The 23,511-nt window shown below is 38.7% G+C and overlaps 1 protein-coding gene across 1 annotated transcript in view; it reads left to right on the top strand.

The window, feature by feature from the left end:
- LOC137283499 (kelch-like protein 3) overlaps window positions 1-23,511 on the top strand; it is a 200,517-nt gene that overhangs the window by 116,028 nt on the left and 60,978 nt on the right. The window contains exon 8 of the mRNA XM_067815032.1: window positions 9,673-9,870. Within this exon, the coding sequence (XP_067671133.1) occupies window positions 9,673-9,870 (198 nt within the window). The remainder of the gene's footprint in view (window positions 1-9,672; window positions 9,871-23,511) is intronic.

The following is a 23,511-nucleotide window of genomic DNA, read 5'->3' as shown; positions in this document are numbered from 1 at the left end:
CGCAGACCAACCTGTCAGCCACCTGGATCAAGCTGCCAGCTGGATTTATCGACCTGCCAGCTACCTGGATCAACCTGCCAGCTGAGTGGAACCATATGCCAGTTGCCTCTTCCCCTCGTATCAATCAAAGCGGGGGATGAGCTGGATAAAAGGGGGTCAGACCCCACACTCCAGCAGACATGAACTGACGCTCGCCAAGTACAGTACAGTTCGCCGAGAGGGCCTCCTCCTGCTTCTGCCTGCCTCGCCCTGCCTCTGATGCCCCTGATCGACCTGCCGGCTGATGTTATGAAGAAAATAAAAGTCGTTCCTTGAAAACCTCTGGTTGTCGTCTGCTTATACTTTGTTACAAGTATAGGCTATGCAGTGGGTTCTTCAACTGGTGCCGTGACACGGATCCTCATCAAAGTAAAGGACTGCCGACAAGAAAAGACACAGTGCTGTTTCGTGGACACTGGCCCAACGAGAAACGAGTGAGTAGACAGGGTTTTTGTTAGTACTCTCCAACATTCATGATGGCTAACCAGGAGATAGGTGAATTCTCACAAGGTTTGACCAACCAGATTTCAGGACACTTAGCTAACTTATCAGCTAAAATCGGGACTCAAGGAATATCGGCGGTACTTAGGAATTTTGATGGGGACCCCAAGAGGTATAAGGAATGGATAAAAGGCATAGAAAAATATTCAGTATTGACCAATTCAGGTTCAAACCCAAAAGAATGATAGCTTATCAAACCAGCACAGGGGTCGTCAGCGATTCTACATTTAGGTTTATGAAAGACCACGAACAGGCAACGTGGGAGGAGGAACTAGAAATAACCAGGGGTTATGACTCTGACCAGTATACTGATAGCTCACATCAGGAAGATGTGGTGAACGTCGTCAATAGCAACCCTGTCACCATGAAAGGTGAAGCGGATAAGAAACCTAAGCCTGGTAACCACGTTAAGAAGTTACTAGAAGCTGTAGCCCAACTATTGTAAGGCTCCACAATAGGTGGTTAGCTACGACTGCAATGTACATATCAGTAATGCCACATGTACATGCCCATATAGATATGTTTATTCACTGGACGATTTCTTATGACAACTGACCAAAACCTGCATATGCATACATATATATATACATATATACATATATAAAGGAATCGTTCTGGCTGTTAATTATAACTCATGTATTTCGCGAGACCAATCTGTTATCCTCTGTGTTTTCAGAGAATCGTTATGGGTGTCCTAATTCTTTTTGTATGTATTGGTCTAGCCAGTAGTACCATGATGTTCGAAAATATCATATTTCAAAAGTTGAATGACGTGACAACCACCAGATCTAAGTGGCTAATCACCTTTGTTATAGACCTAAAACCTTACCAAATGTATCTATCCAAAGGTCAAATGGATATTGCAGACGTGGCATTAGTTATTCATAAGGTAATCAACGAGAACTATAGTGCTGCTTATGCTGGAATAGACGGCATGTTCATAAAACTGGATCAAGAAATAAATAGTTTGAATATCACGTTAAGTAATCTTCAGGAAAACTTTTTGGAATATCACCACCTGTCGAGGCCCAAAAGGTCGCTTCTACCCTTTGTCGGGAAAGCGTTGAGTTTCCTTTTCGGAACAGTGTCAGACGAGGACCTGGGTAGTATCAAAAGGAATGTACATAAGTTAGCCACTAACCAAGCTCGTTTAGCGCATGTAGTGCAGGAAGGATTAACCATCCTGAACGTATCCAGAGTCCAAATTGGGGAAAATCGTCATGCCATAAATAATATAGTAGATAGCTTACAACAAGTTGACAGCTCAATCCGGAATGTCACCAACCATTTCCGAGTACGCATAGACAGCCTTGAGTGGGCTGTTAAGACTTATCTACAAATAGAATTGGTAATAGAGGAACTAAGACAAACAATAGGAAACTTTGCCACTTATTTGGAACACCTTCATTTACAATTAAACATGCTATCCCTGGGCCATATGTCGCCTAGCACAATAACGCCCACGCAGTTGCTAACTATCTTACAAGAGGTAAAAATTCGTCTCCCCCCAAGGTTCAAGTTAGCCGGTGATCCCGAAAGCGAGTTATGGAATTTCTATAGGACCCTTAAGTGTACAACAGTGCTTTATGACAATAAGATAGTTATAGTTGTCTCTCTACCTCTCTTAGATCTAGATGGTCATGTAGAGATATATCGAGCCCATAACCTACCTATTCCTATCCTGGCCAATGAAATTCACAGCACTGAAAATGGTTTCCAAAATTCTATAGCTAAATACAAGTTGGAGGCAGAACTAATAGCAGTGAACGCTAAGCGTACTAAGTACATGCTATTGAAAGAAACAGAAAAGCAGGAGTGTACTGCCAGTATGGTCGGTTACTGTCAAATTCAAAGTCCTGCATACCCCATAAACTTCAGTCACTTATGTATAGTTGCCCTCTTTATGAAAAATGAGCAAAAGATAAAGAGATTCTGCAGGACAGAAGTGATGCCTCAGGCTATTCTACCTCTAGCCGAATACCTGGCTACAGGACAGTGGGTCATAGCAACGCGTACTAAATTGGACTTCACCATAGTTTGTGAAAGTGACGTCAGACGACCCCATGCCCTAACGGCGCAACCTCCCTTGGATGTGATAAGGTTAAAAAAGTCCTGTTCTGCATCAAATGACTATATGACTCTATTGCCCTATTATCAAAATGAGAGCAGATATAATGTTGAGGACAAATTCCTGAACTTGGTCAATACATTGAATATAACGGAAATGCTTTTGCTGGAACCCCTACGAGGAAGGACGTTTGATCTTACAAGGGTTAAATTACCAAAGAAGTTAAGACACCTCGATAAGATTCCAATGGGACACTTGGTTGAGCAATTAGAGTCAATGGATACTGTTGAGGAAATGGGGACGGGGAATTATTTATGGTCTTTTGTCATGGTAGCATTGTCACTTGCACTGATAATGGTGTCAGTTACTGTCTATTCCAAAATTATCAAACCCTGGCTAGCCAAAAGAATTAGGAGGGGAAAACACACCCATGCTACTTCCGAGTTTGAGTTGGTGCCTGTTGAAACGGAAGGTGCGGTTACCACCGACAGGGAGCGGATAGCCTCTGCACCACTCGTGCCCGGAAGGACGGACAGGACGGGAACAGCCACCGTAGTGCGGCAGCTCTACCCAAGTCTGGATGTGACTGGCTAACCCCAACTAACGACGACAGTGACATGAACCAGACTGTGCTGTGTCCCAACTGGGGTCCAAGGAAGGACTCATGGACAACCAGTGTTCGGTTTATTCCCAAAAGTGTTTATAGTGTGGGAATGCATGAGAAATTGTGTGAACTGTGATCAGTGATAACGGACTGTAGCATACGTATCCGGCCGAAAACACAACGCAAAGACTATATAACCATGTAAACGAAATGAAATTTTTCTGCCAAAAAATTTCAGAATACAAAGGGGCAAATGTAACACAATGGGGGGTAGGCCAGGCGCGACATGAATGCTGCCTTGCGATCCGGCTGACCGTGACTTGCCCTATCAGGGATTAGAGACCAACGTCTCGCCCGACACTAATGGGGGACAAGATTGGTGTGGTGGAGTCACGCAGACCAACCTGTCAGCCACCTGGATCAAGCTGCCAGCTGGATGGATCGACCTGCCAGCTACCTGGATCAACCTGCCAGATGAGTGGAACCATATGCCAGTTGCCTCTTCCCCTCGTATCAATCAAAGCGGGGGATGAGCTGGATAAAAGGGGGTCAGACCCCACACTCCAGCAGACATGAACTGACGCTCGCCAAGTACAGTACAGTTCGCCGAGAGGGCCTCCTCCTGCTTCTGCCTGCCTCGCCCTGCCTCTGATGCCCCTGATCGACCTGCCGGCTGATGTTATGAAGAAAATAAAAGTCGTTCCTTGAAAACCTCTGGTTGTCGTCTGCTTATACTTTGTTACATCAGGTGGTCAGGCTCGCTGACTTGGTTGACACAAGTTACCGGTTCTCAATTGCGCAGATCGATGCTCATGTTGTTGATCACTGGATTGTCTGGTCAAGACTTGATTATTTACTGAGCGCTGCCATATAGCTGGAATATTGCTGAGTGCGGCATAAATCTAAACTCACTCATTCACTCATTACATTTAGTACAATGTGTCAATGCATTTGCAAGGTATAATTGATGTTTTGAATGAGAAAAGTTCACTAATTCATACTTTGTTGGGTTTACAGTTTCCATTATGGTAATTTGTACTCCGCTTGTTTTCTCAAATATTTCAAATCCTAACTGCATGTAATATTGCAAAGCCAAAGGAAGTAACTAGAGCTAGTTTTGATGTTGTAAGTGGCCTGTTGCTATTAACGCTGAAATGTCACTGGTAACAAATCATCTATATGAGATATTTGGGAGTTTCTTGTTGATCAGGGTGATGTAGAGAGGAAAAAGATTATGTTTGTGAAACTGGATGATAAAAGGAAACTTAGTATAAACAAATGACACTGGAAAACAAAAGCCTTCTGTTCAAACAGCATTGATGACTGAGTTTGCCATGAGTGTTGAGTAGAGTCCTTGAAGTATTTCCCTTTGTTTTACCATTTTTCTGTTCAGTGATCTTAAATGTTGAACGAATGGGCTATCTTTTTGAATTTATCTTCCCTTTCTAATCTGCTAGGTGTACTGATCCGAATGGTCCAAACTTAAACTGACAGTGCATGTCGTATGCACGATGTGAACCATACATATTACTATTACATTTAGAGACAGTTAACTAGTGTAGCCTTTACCGTCACTGGGAACGTTCACGCTGGTGCATGGACAGCATATCTTTTCCCTTTTAAGATGATACATCAAGTGTTATGCCTCGAAATATTTATTCCATGATTCTATGATACACCTGGGATAGGCATGACTGCTTACATTGCAAGTATGAAAATGGCAGTTTGAAATGAGTCGTTGGAATCAGCTGATCATTTTCAGGTCATGTTTTGTCGTTTTGTTGACGTTTTGCAGTCAGTACTTTACGTCTGGCACTAGATGTCTCAGTATCACACATTTAAAACTGCAGTGTATTTTCATTGTATATGTATTCAAATCATCTTAGTATTACGGCTGATATATCTGCATTCTTGAAATTCACTAAGGTGGGGAGTTGATGCAATGCGCAAAATGTGAAACACTGAAAGTCTTGTTATATAAATTTTATTGGGTCGTTCATGATGGGATTGCGATTTCTGACAATACATATACTTAGCAGGTACAGAGGAAAGTGAGAAACAATGGTGAAGTAATTGTAAAATAACAGTAACGGATGAATTATGGCAGTTATTGCCCACATGTAGCCAACTTGCAAATGCGATAAATTGGACATAACTAAAATCCCTACTGTAATTTTTTATGTCTGTAACAGTTTGTGATGCATGAAATATTAATTCACTGTATAGATAGATAATAAATAAAAATGTTGCAAATTTCTACAATGACTGCATTTTAATTATCCTCAATTAAGTGTATAAATTAATATGTTTTTCTTAAGTTTTAACAAAGGAAATAATATTAAAATATTAATTTATTAAATGTACGAAGCAAAACTACCATTAGGTTAAGTACACATTCAAGGGCACTTTCAAAATGTTATTTTTCATTACACAACTATACAATACATATATTTATGTTGATAATAAATTTCAATCTCTAATATAAATGGTACTGTTAAGTGTTGTCAGCATCAAATGGTTTACATTTTTCTGCAGAGTCTAAATACATCTGATCATCATGATAATGATCAGATTATTGTAACAGTCAAGGAAAAGCTCATATTTTTTTTTAGACCTCACTCTTTCTGTTTTATTGCATTATATTGATTTTTCAAATTCCAACACAGATATATCAATAAAGTCAAAATCTTTTCCCACTTTACATTGTATTTGCACTGTGCAATGTTCTAAATCTATCTGATTCTTTGTATGCTGGTGTATGTATACTTAAATTTATTACATTACACATGCATGACTTTATTCAGTCCTTGTACATTGTACTGTTATTTGTTATAATATAAATAAATGCATCAACGTATCTTCACATAATAATTGTCGGGTTAAATTCAAATTTATATCATCAAAAACATATGTTTGATAATAAACACATTTTCTGTGTTTATTCCTAACAAACAGACATAAGCTAAAGTTTTCTTTTAGAACTGTTGAATGATAATCAGAAAGTTAGTTAAAGTTAGGTAGTACATGGTCTGTCATGAGAAATATTTTGTCAATTTAATGTTACCATAACAAGAAAGATATGAAATGTCATGTTATGATTCACATCCTCTTGGGTGGTCAGAATTATAAACTGGCGGGCAAAAGAAAGTATAGGTACACTTTCACAACATATAACACAAAGACAAACAAAAATAGTTCAGTTTACATTATTTTATCGGATTCAGGGATGTTTAATGATATTCTCAACATAAAACAGAGAACTTTAGTGTTTGCATTTATGCCATAATGGCCCAGTAAACACACAAGGGTTGAATTAGCACATTTTGTTGAAATCTCTCGTTACACCAAATATCAGTAGCACACTACAATGAAGCATGGTCACTGTCAGTAATGTGTATGACCTCCTGCCACGTCAATACAGGCTCGGATACGTCTCCTCATTGACATAGGCAATCGTCTGATGACGTCATTAGGTATCCGTTGCCATTCTTCTGTAAGTGCGCGTTGCAACTCTTGACGATCATGTGGAACAGGTCTCCGAAGTTTAATTTGTCTGTCCAAGTTGTCCCATAAGTGTTCAATAGGATTCATATCCGGTGAGCAGGCAGGCCAGGGTAAAACATGAACGTTGTTTTGCTGCAGAAAGCTTTGTGTTACTCTTGCAGTGTGAGGTCTCGCATTATCATGTTGGAAAATAATGCCCTGTGGTTGAGTTAATAAAAATGGCAGTACAACATGAATTCTCCAAATATAGCGATCTTCTTGGGGCGTTGTTATATGTGGTCTGCCACTACGGGGCCTGTCTCGAGTTGTACCAGTCTGCCAGTGACGTTGTAGAAGTCTGGACACTGTCAGGGGTGAGCAATGGAAAGTCCTCGCAATTTGCACATGTGTTGCTACCATCTGTGCCATTCCAACAGCTCTCTCTCTTTCTTCCTGGGTCAAACGTGGCATCCTTTTTGTGTGTTTTCAGTTGCTGTGATATTGCAGCATCGGAGAAGTCAATTTATACTGGACTACTGCACGAGCATTTAATGAAATTGGACTTCTGTACATGTTCTACCATTTTCTTGAATATTTCCAGAATGACGACCATAAGTTGCGTTTTGTCAATAGAAACCATAAATGGGAACTTAGGCAGTCATTATTATACAAACTGTCATCACATTTTGTCACAAATGTACAAAATGTAATATTATTAAAAACCTATACTTTCATTTGCCCGCCAGTTTATCATGCTCGTTGTGAGAAATCTCTGTAAATATATTAAGAGCTTTAAACTTTTATAAGAATTGAATCACTAAATTCACAAATGTAACAAGACGCACAACACTGACTGGTAGACATATTTTACAAGGGGTAAATATTTATTTCAAGATATGATGACTGGTTTTTCTGATGCAACAGAATAACAGCTTGGATAATAGATGCATTATACTTATAAAAACAAACAGTAGTGTCAGAATTTTAAACCAAAATGGATTCAGATTAGTGAGGAACTGCTGCTGAAAACGTAATATTTATGTTTCTAACTAACAGTCACATTCTATACGTAATTTCTTCAATTGTCAGGGATGTGTAATGATCACAAATTCTCGATAAAGAACTTCCAAGGAATACTCTTTTGCCGGAGATGTATCTCCGATTTTCTTTTATGTTGCAATCGGTGGTAGTATAGGAACAATTTGTAAGATTTTAATGTGGCAATAGTTAAAGAATTACAAAGAATAAAAAAGAATTTTAATTATTTCACAGATGCTACGACACCCGAGACTTGCTCTGTCTCATGTTCAGTCGTAGGAAATGCTGTGACAATACAGCAACTTTTCATGGCGTTTTCCCTGTGATCTTCTATTATGTCAGTTCATACTACATTTGGAAATTAAACAAACGATGCCTTTCTAAACTAAAAATCAAAGCAAAAAGCAAAACGTGTACAATAATGACTTTTCGTTGTAAACGATCGTTTTTTCAATGAAGGTGACCTCAGCAACGTGTTTGCTGGGTTATATCTTTACATGTAGCAAGTTGTCGCAGCACACTTTGAGTCGGGAACCAGACTGGAAGCGAGAAGTTAAATCGTCGCTTTTATCATTTCAAAAGGAGAGTTATTGCCCCTCCCAACAAAAAGATCCCCCATTCAATTTTGTCAAAGGCTTAAGTGTGTACCTGTGTAGAAGACAAAGTAAGTAATGTTTATTGTAGTTTTATTCCCAGCAAACATTTTGAAATAAAGTAATTTAAACTTACATTCATTGTGATGCATGATGTAAAGAGCAAGTACAATTTTACAAGGATGAGTGGAAAGTTTATATGCAGATTTTAAACTATTTCAAGCCTCAGTCCTGTCTGACAGACATGAGTGAACTTGTATGAGTTGCAAGACCTTCAGCAAGACCTTTCTTTCGCATGGTTTACCTCAGGGCTCCATCCTAGGTACAGTCCTCTTTCTCATGTATACAAATCATCCTCAGTCTGTCATCGACAGCTTAAAATTCTCTATTTGTCTTGCTCTAAACTTTTAAACCCTTTGTCACCTGTGTTACAATCACCAGCCATCCAACAACTAGAACTCTGCACAACCAGAATAAAATCATGGATAAACAACCAAACATTAAAGCTCAATGATGGGAAAAAAACAGAGGTTCTCATTGTTGGCAGAAAGCATCACCAAACTGATCTCAGAAATGAAGTCACAATTGGTTCAGCACAAGTGTTAAGATCCAGACTTGTGAAAGACCTCAGAGTTTGGATTGATGCAGACCTTTCACTGCAGGAACATGTCAACAGATTATGCAAAGCATTTTACTTAAATCTCAGATCCATAGGAAACATGAAGTAATCACAGCAGAATATGCCCACATCTTAGTCAGATATCCTAGTCAGTCATGTACCATCCAGAATGGACTACTGCAAAGGACTGTTAATTGGCCTCAGAAAACACATTATCTCCAGACTACAGAAAGTAAAGAATACTGCTGCAAGACTTATTTCTCTGAAGACTAAATCTGATCACATCTCTCCTATTCTCAAATCCTTACATTGGCTACCGACAGGGAATCAAACCTCCCTGCATCACTTTCAGCTTTCTCCACAATCAACCACCAGAATATCTCACTGAACTCATCAGAGAATATATTCCTTCAAGATCACTCTGGTCCTAGACTCAGCTCCCACCACAAGTTCCCAAATTCCACCTAGGTTTGTATGGGAAAAGAGCTTTCTCCTATGTTGCACCAACTCTTTGGAACTCTTTACCTTAAAAATCAACCTCTCTGAATCTTTCTCAGCCTATAAGTTAAAAGCTGGAACACACCTGTTTCAAAGTGCCTATGACTGACTCTTTTAGTCAATATTTTTCATCTCATTGACCTTTTAAAAGTGTGTGGACGTTTGCATTATTGTTATTAACCCAGTAACATTTAATGGTAGTTGCAAAGTTTGCATTCCTGTTTTGTAGGTGTAGCTGTTCTCAACAGTCAAGTTTATGCAGTGGGTGGTTTTAATGGATCGCTGCGTGTACGTACAGTAGATGTGTATGACCCAGTGAAGGACACCTGGACATCATGCCCTAGCATGGAAGCACGTCGCAGCACACTTGGGGTAGCTGTTCTCAATGGCTATATCTATGCTGTTGGAGGATTTGATGGCTCAACAGGTATGCATAATATTTTTAAAGGGTAAATGTGATCATAAATTGAATGGGTCTGTGTTACAATGTGGTTTATGGACACGGGATTAAATCCTGGATATATTATGAATGTTTAACTGACAGCGGAAACAATTACTTGAAGTGTTTCTTCTTATACTTTACACTAAGACTTTATGTCACAACTAGTTTTTGAAAAGGGAACAAAAATTTGCATACTCAGCTTTAAGGTCATGTCAGCTTAAAATTTTGAACTCATTGTAAGGACAGTTACCGTATATTTATCCACATCATGAACATGACATTACCCAGCCATGTGTGATACAGCCTCATACATCACATACAAAGTCATTTCCCACCACTCATGATTCCAGTTGCTACCTATCATAAGAAAAAAAGATGATTTACAAAATTAAACAAGTCTGGTAATGATGATATTTACAAGGCTTGTAATTTTTTGTAAATTTAGGATGGATATTACTGCTACCTCTTGCAGCTCCACTGTTGCCAAGGATCCCCAGGCCCTGTTTCATTGTCTCTCCAATTTTAAGCATCTTTTCTTCTGTTTGAGTTCACATTATACAAATGTATAATGCTTCTTGTGAGTAACATATACTACAGACAAAAAGTATGGGAACACCCTAAATTTTTATGGTCATATATAAACTTAAATGTGGTGAGGTCTTTTATAGCTCTATCTAAATGCAACTTTTTGTGTGCTTCATGCTAACTTTAAACGACATGTCAGAAGATGCATTGTAACAATTGATTCAGTATTCGTTGTGTTTGAGTGAAATGAAACATTGTCAGAAATAGCGAAAAACAAGGGTGCTAAGACACACAAGCACCATGTTTGATTCCCACAACCAAACGCAACAGCAGCTTAGTGCATGTGGAAGACAGATGTTCGCACTTGCCTTAGGGTGTAAACTGACATCATGTATAAGTTCATATGTGACTGTAACATTTTAATGTGTTCCCCTACTTTTTGTTAGTAGTATATTTTTTATACATGGGAATGTAAGAACAAGCTGTAAGAACAAGCCACATGTCGGCTTCATTCTAGTGCAACTGTACCTGATGCAAAAAAATTCCCATAAATATTGTCTTTCAGTACATTTTTAAAAGTTGATGCTTAATGCAAGATATTTATCGGTCTGCAGTCCTAACAATCAGTTCTATAAATTAGTACAACTTCACACAATCAGCATCCTGTGTTAAAAACTGATACTGACTGATTGATAAGAACAATGGTATATATAATTGCAACTAGTATGTCTGGCATTTCCGAAATACTGTCTCTAGTATATATTTTAGTTCTTATCCTCCTAGGTGGAACTATGTTTAATTTTTTTCAATAGAGTTTGTATAAATCTTTGAAGCATATTGGGGCACAGCGAGTACAGCTTGAGATGTTGGGAGCTGGATTTCTGATTTTACATGACAATCACAAGAAAAAAAATGGTGATTTACAAAAATTTACAAAATTTAAATGTCATATTTCCAAACATTTACAATGATTGTAAAGGTGATGTTTACAAGGCTTGTAAACTTTTGTAAATTTAGGAAGGATTTTACCACTACTTCTTTCAATTTTGCCATTTCTCAAGAATCCCCATGACTCTGTATACTTACTAATTTATTATTTTTTTTGGTTCTGTTAGAGTTCTTACTGTTGATATGTATAATAGATCTTGCATGTGACATATTTATTCATGAAAACTGAATGGAATAATGGAAAGGAATAAGCCATAATTTGTATAGTCCATTTGTGCTTTATATCAATGCAACTGCGTCTGGTGCATGAAAACATGAAAGTTGATGTGTACGGCCAGCATTGATCTATATACCAAGTACTTGTGACTGTTAAAACAGATGTCTTGCCTTTGTTCGAGATCATCATCCCAAGCTCATTCCGGTGATTTCACCACTCTACTCCGTGGGAACTATATGCATTCTCTAAATAACACCTGTCACTAGACCTTTTATGTTGGTGCTCATTAACGGTGTTATGCAATTGGCGTATTGAAGAAATCTCATAAACATGTCAGTAGATAATTGGTTGTGATGTCAGTACATGTAGATTGGAGCAAATACTCAAATGAATTAATACAAATCATTGTGTAACAAGATTTATATAATCATTTGCAAGAAGTATGTTACAGAATATTTAAATGGTGCGTGCCGGTCTATCATTTGTTTGTTTATGTTCGGCGTACATAATTTTTTAATTTATCATTCATACATAAAACATAACTTACATAACTGTACACTCTGTTTTGCATTTGGTAACTTTCGCAGATATAAGAAATTGTTAAAGTGCTACACAATCATACATCATCAGTGTCAACAGTGATAGTTCACTTTATACACAACTGACTCAACAAGATGGGAAAAAACTTTTCCATACTCTGTCATGGTCTTCCTTTCTGCTTGAAGATGTTTTTTGTCTTTAGTCTATGGTTACTTCGGTGAGCATCCATAATTTTACTATCAAGACACCAAAAATAATTATCTTACCAATAACATTCTCATAAATGCTCAATATTTATACAATTAGTTTGTATGTGTGGAATGCACTTTACAAAGGTAAATAAACCAAAGTACTAATTCAAGATTATCATATGACAAACCACGAGGTTAATTCTTCAATCATATTTAGTATCAAATCTAAAAGAAGAAGTGACGAAGGGGTAGGCAGATCTTAAGATGGACAGATTATTACGATCAGATAATTCACTATTTCCAGATAAAATTGTCTTCAAGCTTTACCCGTGTTTGTAATTCAAATTTACATACATGTGTGACAACACATGCTGCATTTAAATTTTGTATTGTATGTTGTATGGTACCGGTGTCAATATAAACTGTAAAGCTGTTCACAACCCATTTCATTTTTTTTTTCAATAAAAAACAAACACAAACACAATAATTAAACACAAAAAATGAGATGTGTAAATCATTCCCTCTGCTGGTGATGGCTGTGTGGGAATAGTTAAACGACCAAACCCAGTTGAGCATGCCTTATAATCCTCTTACTCTTCAAATAAACAACTTCAGTCCAAAGAGGATATCACTAGTGGGATTATTTGGTTGATATGAGTTAGTGTTTTGATAACGCTTAGTCTTGATGAACAGTAGTCTATTTCAACAACATGGTCAATTGGTAAAATTCATATTAAAGGGACATACCTTTATTCACATGTTTCACAAACCGTTGTGTACACGTGCACTGTCCATGGTATTTCTTGGTTGGAGAAGTTACAGAGAGGAAGAGTAACTCAAAGTAATTTGATGACCTTTTGAGATCTAAATACATATATGAACACCCGTTTGGAAAATGCAGTTGATCATTGCACACCAACATACGGACATTTTTGCTGAAGACTTTACATCTACAAAGCTGTTCAGAATGTCTGTCAGCGATATTTCTTCAGAGGGCACATTCAGCTCAGGTGAGTATATTGCAGATGACGCAAGTATATTATTTGTAAAATCAGTAAGGCAATCCTGATGACGCCATGTATTCCTTCAGCAGCATGGTTGTTGAGAAATCTTTCACACAAGACTACCATATCATTTAGCAGGGAGCTCAATACACAGAGTCGTAGAGTATCTCTGCCATTCAGGAAAGTGTTTAGTATATTGAATCACGATATGAGAACAACAGCCCGACTAATTGGCTGATCAAAGGTTTACGACATGTCATAAATATCCTTCCTGGGACTTAATCAGGCTATGGGGGTGGAATATATTCCCCAGGTAACACCAGCTGTTTTTTGTGGTTGAGCTGAAGGATTACCGGTTGCGTGTAATTTCAATTATAATGTATAATTAGTATAAGACTGATTTTGGACGTATTCTTACAGACGTAAAACGTTCTGTTTTATGTTTTAAGACATAGGTTTCATCAAAAACAACAATAACGAAGCAATACAGACTGATCGCTGTATTCATGCATATACGTATTTTGGGTTCCAATATCACAAGTCATTATATGGATGGAATAGTGACCTTAATAGATATATCCTTTTCAAAATCGCTGAGGCATTTCAAAATCAAATTTAACTAAAATATATTTTAAAAACTAAATTGATTGTTTATCACTTTGTAAATGTTTGTAACGTTTTCAGACAGGAAATTCTTATACGATGTTGTATTAGCAGTAATTCGACTTTATTTAAGACTTTAGTTGTAATACCTGCTAGTCATTTTGTTAGGTTTTTCAAAATGCTAATTGCATTTTTACCATGAATCTACTTTCACAGACAACTGTGAGGCAGGCTCTATGGAATGCTGACTCTGTAAGAGGAATGACCCTAAATCCACAACAGATGTAAGAATATAATTTAATATGATTTAAATACAGTAACTGCAAGAGTTTCAATGCATTAAACCATTCAACAAGTAAAACTTCTGGTGTTTCTACAATAACCTCGACATGAATTTATCTTCATTGTGCTGGCAATAAATTTTGAATTGTATTTTTTCAGGTTGGAAACAGGACAGAATAAGGACGCTAAGGCAGCTCTCCCTGTTATTCCGCACGCTGAGTTTCAAGGTATTGCAGTTCTGCTTAATGCTCTGTCCTATGTGCATCAGTGCACAACAAAAAATGAGCACAACCTACTGTCATATAAATAAGAATGCTCATTTCTTGAGCTCCAAACGTGACTTTTGTTGCACAATAAAATTATCCAACAAAATGTAATGTTCATGGGCGATTTTGTTCAACCGTTTGAATCGGTTGCATGTGTTTGGTGGCGACTTCTTGTTATAATTCTGTAATCACTCTATAATATACGTCAGTTTTATTGAAACATAAAGTTTCTGTCAGTGTATTGTATCTTGTTTGTTGCAGTGGCTATGACAAGACGTTTGCAGACAAAAAAGGAAACCGTCTCAAGAAAGAAAAACAACCAAAACAAACACAGTGATGTCATGAGAAAATGTTCCAGAAAAACTACAGTAAGTAAACATGAAAACCAATTTAACTAGCTTTCTGGAATCAAGAATTAGATGAAACTGTTTTAAGAGGATGCACTACGTAACTTAGTTTACCATCAATTAACAAGGAAGAAGGCATGTTAATTGATGAATCTCAACTGAGATGATATCAAGGCATTAGGCCTTGTTAATTAATGAACCCTTACTGGCATGACTTCCTCATCAATGAACAAGGGATTAGGCCTTGTTATGTGTTGAGGCTTTGTTCAAGGCTGGGAGATACAGTAACAATCACCCCACAGTATTAATCCTAGTCTGTCGTACAGACCCTGAAGTATATATATCCACAAAAGCCCACACAATTCTAGAAAATGTGGCAAGTCTAGATTTCCTTAGCTTCAGAAAATGAAGAAAGTCTCAGGGCTCCATTTCATTATTTTTTTCACTATGAACGTTTTTTCAGTAAAATATGTTCATTTCAGAGACTAGCTGTTAGTCTATATTAATCTGTGTGATCTTTCAAAGGAGAAAAAAGGTTGTACCATACAACACCTGTGTTCTAATGCACTAAATACACAAGTATCAATAATACTTGCTATGAGATTATGAGAATAACCATTGATTCTATTTTCACATTGGTTTACCATTCACTTAATGCAAGTATAATCATATTGACTGTTTTCTTCAGAAATCGAGTCGAAGGGATGCGACAGGCAGACCTCCCCAGCCATAAGAAAGCAAAATATGAACCAGTATTAAAGAATGCACAACTACAATGCTACCCCATTGTTTTTTATTGTATATTTGATAATAATGTGTAACATATTTTCCGTAAATTTGTAAATGGAATGTTTTTGTATGAAATTTAATCTTCCTCTTTCTTGTTGTAATCTGTAAATAAATATCTAGTGTAAGCTTGACACTGTCTATTTGTTTTGGGGTAATTTAATTCGCATGAAAGACATGAGTATTATAAAAGTGAAACAAATTCCGCATTATAGAATACCATTTCCATCAACACTGCAGTATTGACCACGGAGCACTATCAAGCGAACACCAAATATATTTCAATGTTATGATATGCTAAATTCCTTGTTCATGCGTCATGAAACAAATTCAGCACATTACAACTTTCACCACCTAAACAACCCACTCCTCGGCGCATTATCGCGATGATGACACTGCAAGATGTCAAACCAGCCTACAACTCAGCAGAAACAATTTCAAAATGTTTTTTTATCCAATTTTTCATCCAAGAAAGATGCAGTAGAGTTGCGGGGGAAATGGAAGCAGTGTGACTCGCCACACCTCAAATATGGTTCCTATGCCATATGAATAAAATGACAATGCACAAAGCCGAACGAAGGCCATTCTGTGTATTTTACAGGCACAAGGTGGATAAGAACTTACTAGTATTGATCAGATAAAAAACCCAAAACATATGAAATATCAACATGTCAAATATTCCACCACTATAAGTACTAGTAACATATATTCCATTATATCAGTTCTGCTGTTTGTAAGAAAATAAATGAAATTACAAGCGTACAATCGCGATTCAGAAGTGCAATATGTTGTACCAGGGAGCCTATATAGAGTATTGTAGAGTATCCCTGGTTGTACTTGGACTTTCGTCCCTCGTAAGGAAGCCCGCGGGAGACCAAACACAGTCATAGCTGGTGGATGTGCACTCAAGTTTAACGACGGCAACCGATTGTCTGCTTCATTTGCTGATACGCCGAGTGCTCATAAGGTGGGACCCATAGTGTGTTCAGAAAGATGTATTTGATGGGCATTTTAGAAGTATTTCGAGTCACAAGAAAGTAAGATTCTTTGTGGATATCAACTTTTTGTATTGTATATGATGCATCGTTTCAGTATGGATTGATATACCGTTGTCAAACAAAATCATATACACTATGTTGTTATCCATAAAGAATGTATGTAGAGATGTTGGGTTTTGTAAATCTCTGAATTTGCATTCGATCCAATAAAAAATCATCTCAGTAGAGATGGTGAACTACTGGAAACTGTCATTCGTCCAAGAACAAAGCAGGACTTGAAACTGACAAGCATTTGCACCAGTTTCCGTGAGATCCAGTCATCCATGAAAAACGGATGTAGTTTGTTTGCAACCCAGAGACATAAAAAACATGTAATATGTACAAGTATCACACCTGCTTTATTCCATAATGTGGCTGAGACAGGACTCGGGTGCATGAGTCATCAATCAATTTATTTTGTTTATGGCGTATAGCCTGATAGGTGTTAAGTTTAAATGGCATGTGGTCAATGATTGAAGCTGTGTATTGCATATTGTCTTTAGCAGTCAGGCAGCCATACATATAGGTGTCAATAAACCAGACATTAAGCTTTCTCTGTGATAGAGGCTGCTTCTTACAATCAACATGGTTTTTTTTATGTAACGGGTAGATTATTTACTTGTTTGTGTACACAACCAAGATTAGACTACTGCTCACGACCTCATACTCCGGGCATGCATACTGTTTCAAGCTCCGCGAACCTATTCACTGCGCATGCGCAGCACAACTGTTGAAACAACTTCTTCCCCCAGCGCTGGGTGAAATTTAGTGAATCGCTTGAACTCTGAATTCGCGGATTTTTTTTCCATCGCGTTTTTTTTTCTTTATAGGTTGAATTGGCATTTTCTATGATTTGTTTCGGTAACTGCATACTGAAAGGTATCAGAATCTGCAAAGTTGTGTTTTCCTTTTTTATGTGACCGTTTAGAAAGTTTCGTTCCATGAGATAACCTGTCAAAATAATACAACATATCAATAATGCCCTATGCTCCAGGGTGGGCAGTTTTCTCTGGAGGTCTTGATGTTTCTTTTTCTTTGGGACAGTGTCTGGCCAGCACTTTGTTGCACCATGTTCAGTTTATTAATTTGCGTCCCCAGTCCAACATGAAATTTATCACCTCGAAAACGTTGGGATGGGTTTTTCGAACAAGTTACTTTAACCTCCCATGCCAACCTCTTACCTGTTATTTGTCCAGGGCACATTGCTGTCATGGAGTTCCATTCCTGAAGGTTGTTGTTGAGTTATGTTAAATATAGCAGTATGTGTTAACTGCAACTAGCCTATGTACATCAGGTGTAGTCCCACGAAGCCTAAAATTAGTCAGTTAGGTACAGTTCACTCGGCTTATTGGACTTCATGCCTCAATGATTTTATGGGATATGGTGGATTGTTGTTGGCTGACCACAGAAAGGAAGAATCAACAGAAACAACAGAAATCAAATATGATTGTAAAGTATTTCAAAAGGTGACCTATCCCATCTGTATCACTGGTACTATTGGTAAAAGTTGGATCGACCACATGATTCATAGCAACATATACTGTCATGTGTTATGTTATCACAACACAATCTCTATCATTTAGCATATTATCGCAGGTGACAGGTGATATTGTTTATGGTATTGTTATTCACTGTTCCCAAACACAAAATAAGTGGGATACTGAGTCAGAATTCTTTTCTAAACAGCTTTCGCATGGTGAAAGAAACACCCATGCATCTTCACTCCACTGAACACTGTGGTAAGAGCATCAGTATCCTACCCCTAACAGAGTGACCACTCTCCACTGAACAGTGGTCTGTCCCACTCTCATTTCATGCCCCAATTACCTCATTAATTATGTCCAGGGGTCAAACTGTAATTAGCCTTTGGGATTTATTAGGTGTGAATTTGAGGCCTTGCGGACCGTTTTACCATCACCCACCAGTTATCTCCCCTTGTGGATCTTTACAAGTTGTAAATGTCTTGTAAAAATCATCTTTCCAAGCTTGTAAATGTCTTGTAAACATCATCTTTACAAGAGATTTCCAAGCTTGTAAAGGTGAACTTTTTTTCTAGTGTAATGCTTCGTCTCACACCTCTCAATTGGCTGCAGTACAGCTATGTGGCTTTGAAGAACTTCCTCATCCCCCATATTCACCTGACCTGACCCCAAGCAACGTTCACCTATTTCCCAAATTGAAGGAACATCTCTGTGAAAAATGCTATGCTGGTAATGACAAGCTCAAATTGAGCTCGAGCTGTACTTGTATCTCTACCCCAATATGCTTCAACCCTACCAGTATGCTTTTATTGTGCTTGATGTGTTGTTTCAATGTGGAGTCATATACCGTTGTCAAACAAAATCATATACACTAGAAGAAGTTGTTATCCATAAAGAATGTGTATTGAGATGTTGGGTTTTATAGATACATGTTCTCTGAATTTGCATTTGATCCAGTCAAAAATCATCTCAGTAGAGATGGTGAACTACCGTGTGGCTGGAAACTGTCATTTGTCCGTGTCCAAAGCAGGACTGACAAGAGTTTACACCAGTTTCCATCAGATCCAGTCATCGGCGAAAAAGGGATGTAGTTAAGGTGTTAAGTTCAAATTGTTTGTGGTCAATGTTTGAAGCTGTGTATTGCATATTGTCTTTAACAAGCAGGCAGGCAGACATATAGGTGTCAATAAACCAGACATCATGCTTTCTTTGTGACAGAGGCTGCTTACCACAATCAACAAGTTTTAAATTGATAGATATAATAATCTGAGCTTATGGTTGTGCCTTTTGCTATTTACAGATCTTTGCATTTTTATTTTTTTTGTTTTTCAATGGAACATTTTGGTCTTACTCTACGTTTTTGTGATTTATTATTTTCTCAGTCTCAAAATGGAGGGATGAGTTTCGTCTCCAGAGAAGAACTCAAAAACTTCTTAATGTCTGGCAGCAAAACTTGGCAAATATGTGAGGGAGACTCTAAAGTGGTGCCTTTTGTTATTTGAAGGTTTTGATGACTCATGCTTAATTGCTTATCTCCTCTTCCTGGGGAAGGTAGTGGAACACCTGAAATCCCTTCAAGCTCCCTTCTAAAAGAAGCAGACGTAAAATTCTCACTCCCCTCCCATGTTTTACCTTCCCTCCCATGCACATGGTCAGCTGACTGCCATGATACTTCACTTTCTCCCTATCGCCCGACCTAGGGCGGCTGGAGGCACCTAGAGTCCAGTATACAGCGATAAGTATTTCATTCTTTTGGTTTTTCTAACTAAATTTGTGTTGTATGCGGTTTTTGGCTGGTATATATATATTATTATTATACAAATTTGTGATTATTATGCCTTTTTCTAACACATATTTCATCAACTGAGACTTAGTCCCAGTGAGTGCACTTGCACGAGTAGTTGAGTGAGTGACATCATGCGCTTGCGTGAGTGCACTCGTGGATGGACTCGTCAATGGAGAAGGTCTTTTTCAGTCTCCCCTATTAACAGAACACAGCGTATGCAGTCATCCTCCCCTTTGGACTTAGACTCACACACTCGGGATCGTCGGCGATCTATGAATTCATCTTACTCTAGGAAGAACAAAGTTAGACACCATCATGATTTGTCAATGGAGGAAGCCCTATTTTCGGACTCAGAAGTCATAATGTGGACCATGAATGGTCTGGACTTAGTTATCTACGGCATTCAAGTCAGCATCCAAGTTTCAGCAACAACATATGTCACCTTTCAAAGCTCATCGCTTCCCTCTTCACCATGTGGAGCCCTCCGTCAGAACACCAGATGTAGATGAGGCATACAAGATCATCAGCAGTCGACGCAAAGATCTTACAAGATAGAGGACATTCGGACAGGCTCGATTTGGACTCTCATGACAAATTCTCCAATCCTGTGAACGAGGAAGAATGAATGTTCCTGTCAACTTTCGTCACTCAGAGGAAGGATCAGCAATATACGTCCAAACACCTAGTCTCACCTTGACAAGATTGAAGAAGTAGCAAGGATGATTGCCCAAGACTTTAGAGAAGTCATGATGATCAAGTCCATCGACCTTTTGACAACGGACAACTCAAGCAGACAAGTCAGCATTGCACTAACAAGTCCAAGTTCTCCAGAGTCCAGAGAACGAGAGATAAGAAGTTTAATACCGCAGTGTCCAGGAGGTAAACATTGAAGATCAGGGTCGGAACAACTAGAGTTTTCCACCCTCAGCCGTTCCCATACAACCATCTCCAGTGGGTGAATGTCATCAATTCGACTGGAAGAAGTCGGGAATTCTCAACGATGAATACGTCACAAAGATTCTTCATGATGACTGCAACATACCACTGCAAACTACACTTTTGATCACAAGGGATGACGGTATTATCTTTGGTGGAAAAATTCTGACACATCTACCTGGAAGACAGTCTATCTACATCAGCTTTAAGAGGTGGGAGTTTTTTTCATGCGCTTTACTCATCAAGACACATGTTCACCAAACAGCATGGTTACAGACAAGCCTAAATTCTAGAAAGGGTATCACCGTTTGAACAATATTTTACGATGATCAGTTATCTGCTACACCGGTGATGTCATGTCTACAATCTGATTGGTCCCCGAGAGACAACGCCTTGTAAAGAAAGCCAGTGATGTTTCATCTACAATCTGATTGGTCCTCGAGAGACAACACCCTGCACAGTATGTGATGTTATTTTTCCAGTGTTAGGTAGTCGTCTACATTTGACCTACAGTCATTCAACGATGGAATGATGTCGTTTACACGCTAGTTTAGCAGTCTGCAGTGTCCTTTGATTGTTCAGACGGCAAAGATATCTTCTACAGCAGACTCAACGTTGCCTATCAGGAGGCTTGCAGCAATGAATGTCAGTTTCTGATCGGACAACCAGCTATAAATAGACTTCCTTGGAAGGTCAACACATGCAGCGTTGATGATCTGAACACGAAGAATGACGCATCTTCATGGCATATAAGTTCATCAATGGGAGAAGTCAACTCAGTCTGCAGTTGGACTTCTCTATCAGGCTACTAACTCAGCTCGAATGACTTGAGAATCTAACTCCTCAGGATTTGATTCATTGCTGTCCCAGGATCGATGGGTCGAATTTCAAGCCGATGACTAGATCAAGTTCTATTCTCTCCGTTATCACTATGTCAGTGATAATGTCTACTCGATCTGCTCACAACACCTCAGGATATGACCAGACGAAGACGCCTACTACTATCACTGCGTCGAATCAGATTGTAGTTCTGGAGGACCGGTGGGTCAAGATTCAAGAAATGATAACGCAAGTTCTACTCTCTCCGTCAACACTTTGACAATAGCAGTGTCTACTAGGTCTCCTCACATCAGAGCAAGATATGACCAGAAGAGGAATACTGCAGTTACAACGATTTTTCATCTCGACAACAGAGGACAGATTCTACTCCCAGACAGCCTGAAGCCTTTTCTGATATGGTGGATTCGCTGATCTAATGTCTGCACAGGAACCTATATGGTAGAGTGGTATTCAACAACCACCTCTATGTAGACACATCTCTACAAGGATGGGGAACTCATCTAGGAAACGAGGTAACAGCAGGAATCTGGAACGAAGAGCAGGAATCTGGAACAGGCTCTTCACATCAAACAGCTGGAAATGAAAGTGGTCATTCATGCCATCCACCATCGGTCGACAGCATTGAGAGACAAGTTATTAATGATCCACACAGATCAAAGGTAGCTTTTTACATAAATAAACAAGGTTCAACGAGATCACTATCTCTGCTATACCTAACGTTTCAACTGTTCATTTTAGTTGACAGTCTGAATCTTCAAGTAAAAGCATGTCACATACCAGGAGCCTGCAATGTCATGGCAGACGCCCTATCTCGTCCTCTTCAGCCATCTCTAAGAGAATGGATGCTGCATCGGGAAGCGTTTCAACTAATCAGTCAAGCAACAAACAGACAACAACCTTTGCGTTGCCAGTACCAGATCCCTTAGCCTGGGCAAGGGACGCTCTCAGCAATCCATGGGAAGGACTAAACGCATACGAGTTTCCCCCAATGAAGAGGTTACAACTGATTTGGGTCGTGCCCTACTGGCCAATGAGAGATTGGTTTCCAACAGTTATAGAAGAGCTAGGACAACCAACACTACAATTACCAGAGTGGAAGAAGCTTCTCATCCACCCCCACACAAAGCAAATGCAGGGCCAACCATCGTTACTTTGTCTTCACGTATGGACCATATTAAGACTTGTTTGAAATGCAGAGGATATTCGGCGAGAACAGCAAAAGCAGTCACCTTATGGAAATCCACTTGCATACTTTATGGAGACAAGTGGAAATGTTTTGAGGCATACGCCAGGAAAAAGGGATTTTCAGCGAAGAAGGCGACTCATCCTTGAATAGTAGATTATTGATATTTTGTAAATATCCTGACTCATGACGAAAGTGCTCCCATCCGCCCCTCACAGACATGTGAATTCTTGTATTCTCGTGTCGGGCGATTATAGGAGAGAGTGAAGTATCATGGCGGTCAGCTGACCATGTGCATGGGGGGGGGGGAGGTAATACATGGGTGAGTGTGAATTTTACCTCCGCTTCTATTAGATGGGAACTTGAAGGGATTTCAGGTGTTCCACTACCTTCCCCAGGAAGACGAGATAAGCAATTAAGCATGAGTCAGGATAAGTATAAAATATCAATTTTATGCAGAAAATTACATTTTCCATGGTAGCAATTCTGACTTAATCTCAAAATGGAGGGATGGGCTTTTTTTATAAAACTATTTAATATCTTTCAGCAAATCTTGGCAGATATGTGAGACAGACCACAAAATGATGCCTTTTGCTATTAACAAAGTTTTGTCAATTTTATTTTTCTCAGTTTTCATGGAAACAATTCGGTCTT

This window comes from Haliotis asinina, chromosome 5 (assembly GCF_037392515.1).
Source record: "Haliotis asinina isolate JCU_RB_2024 chromosome 5, JCU_Hal_asi_v2, whole genome shotgun sequence".
Lineage (NCBI taxonomy): Eukaryota > Metazoa > Mollusca > Gastropoda > Lepetellida > Haliotidae > Haliotis > Haliotis asinina.
This window is presented reverse-complemented; position numbering and strand designations above follow the sequence as displayed.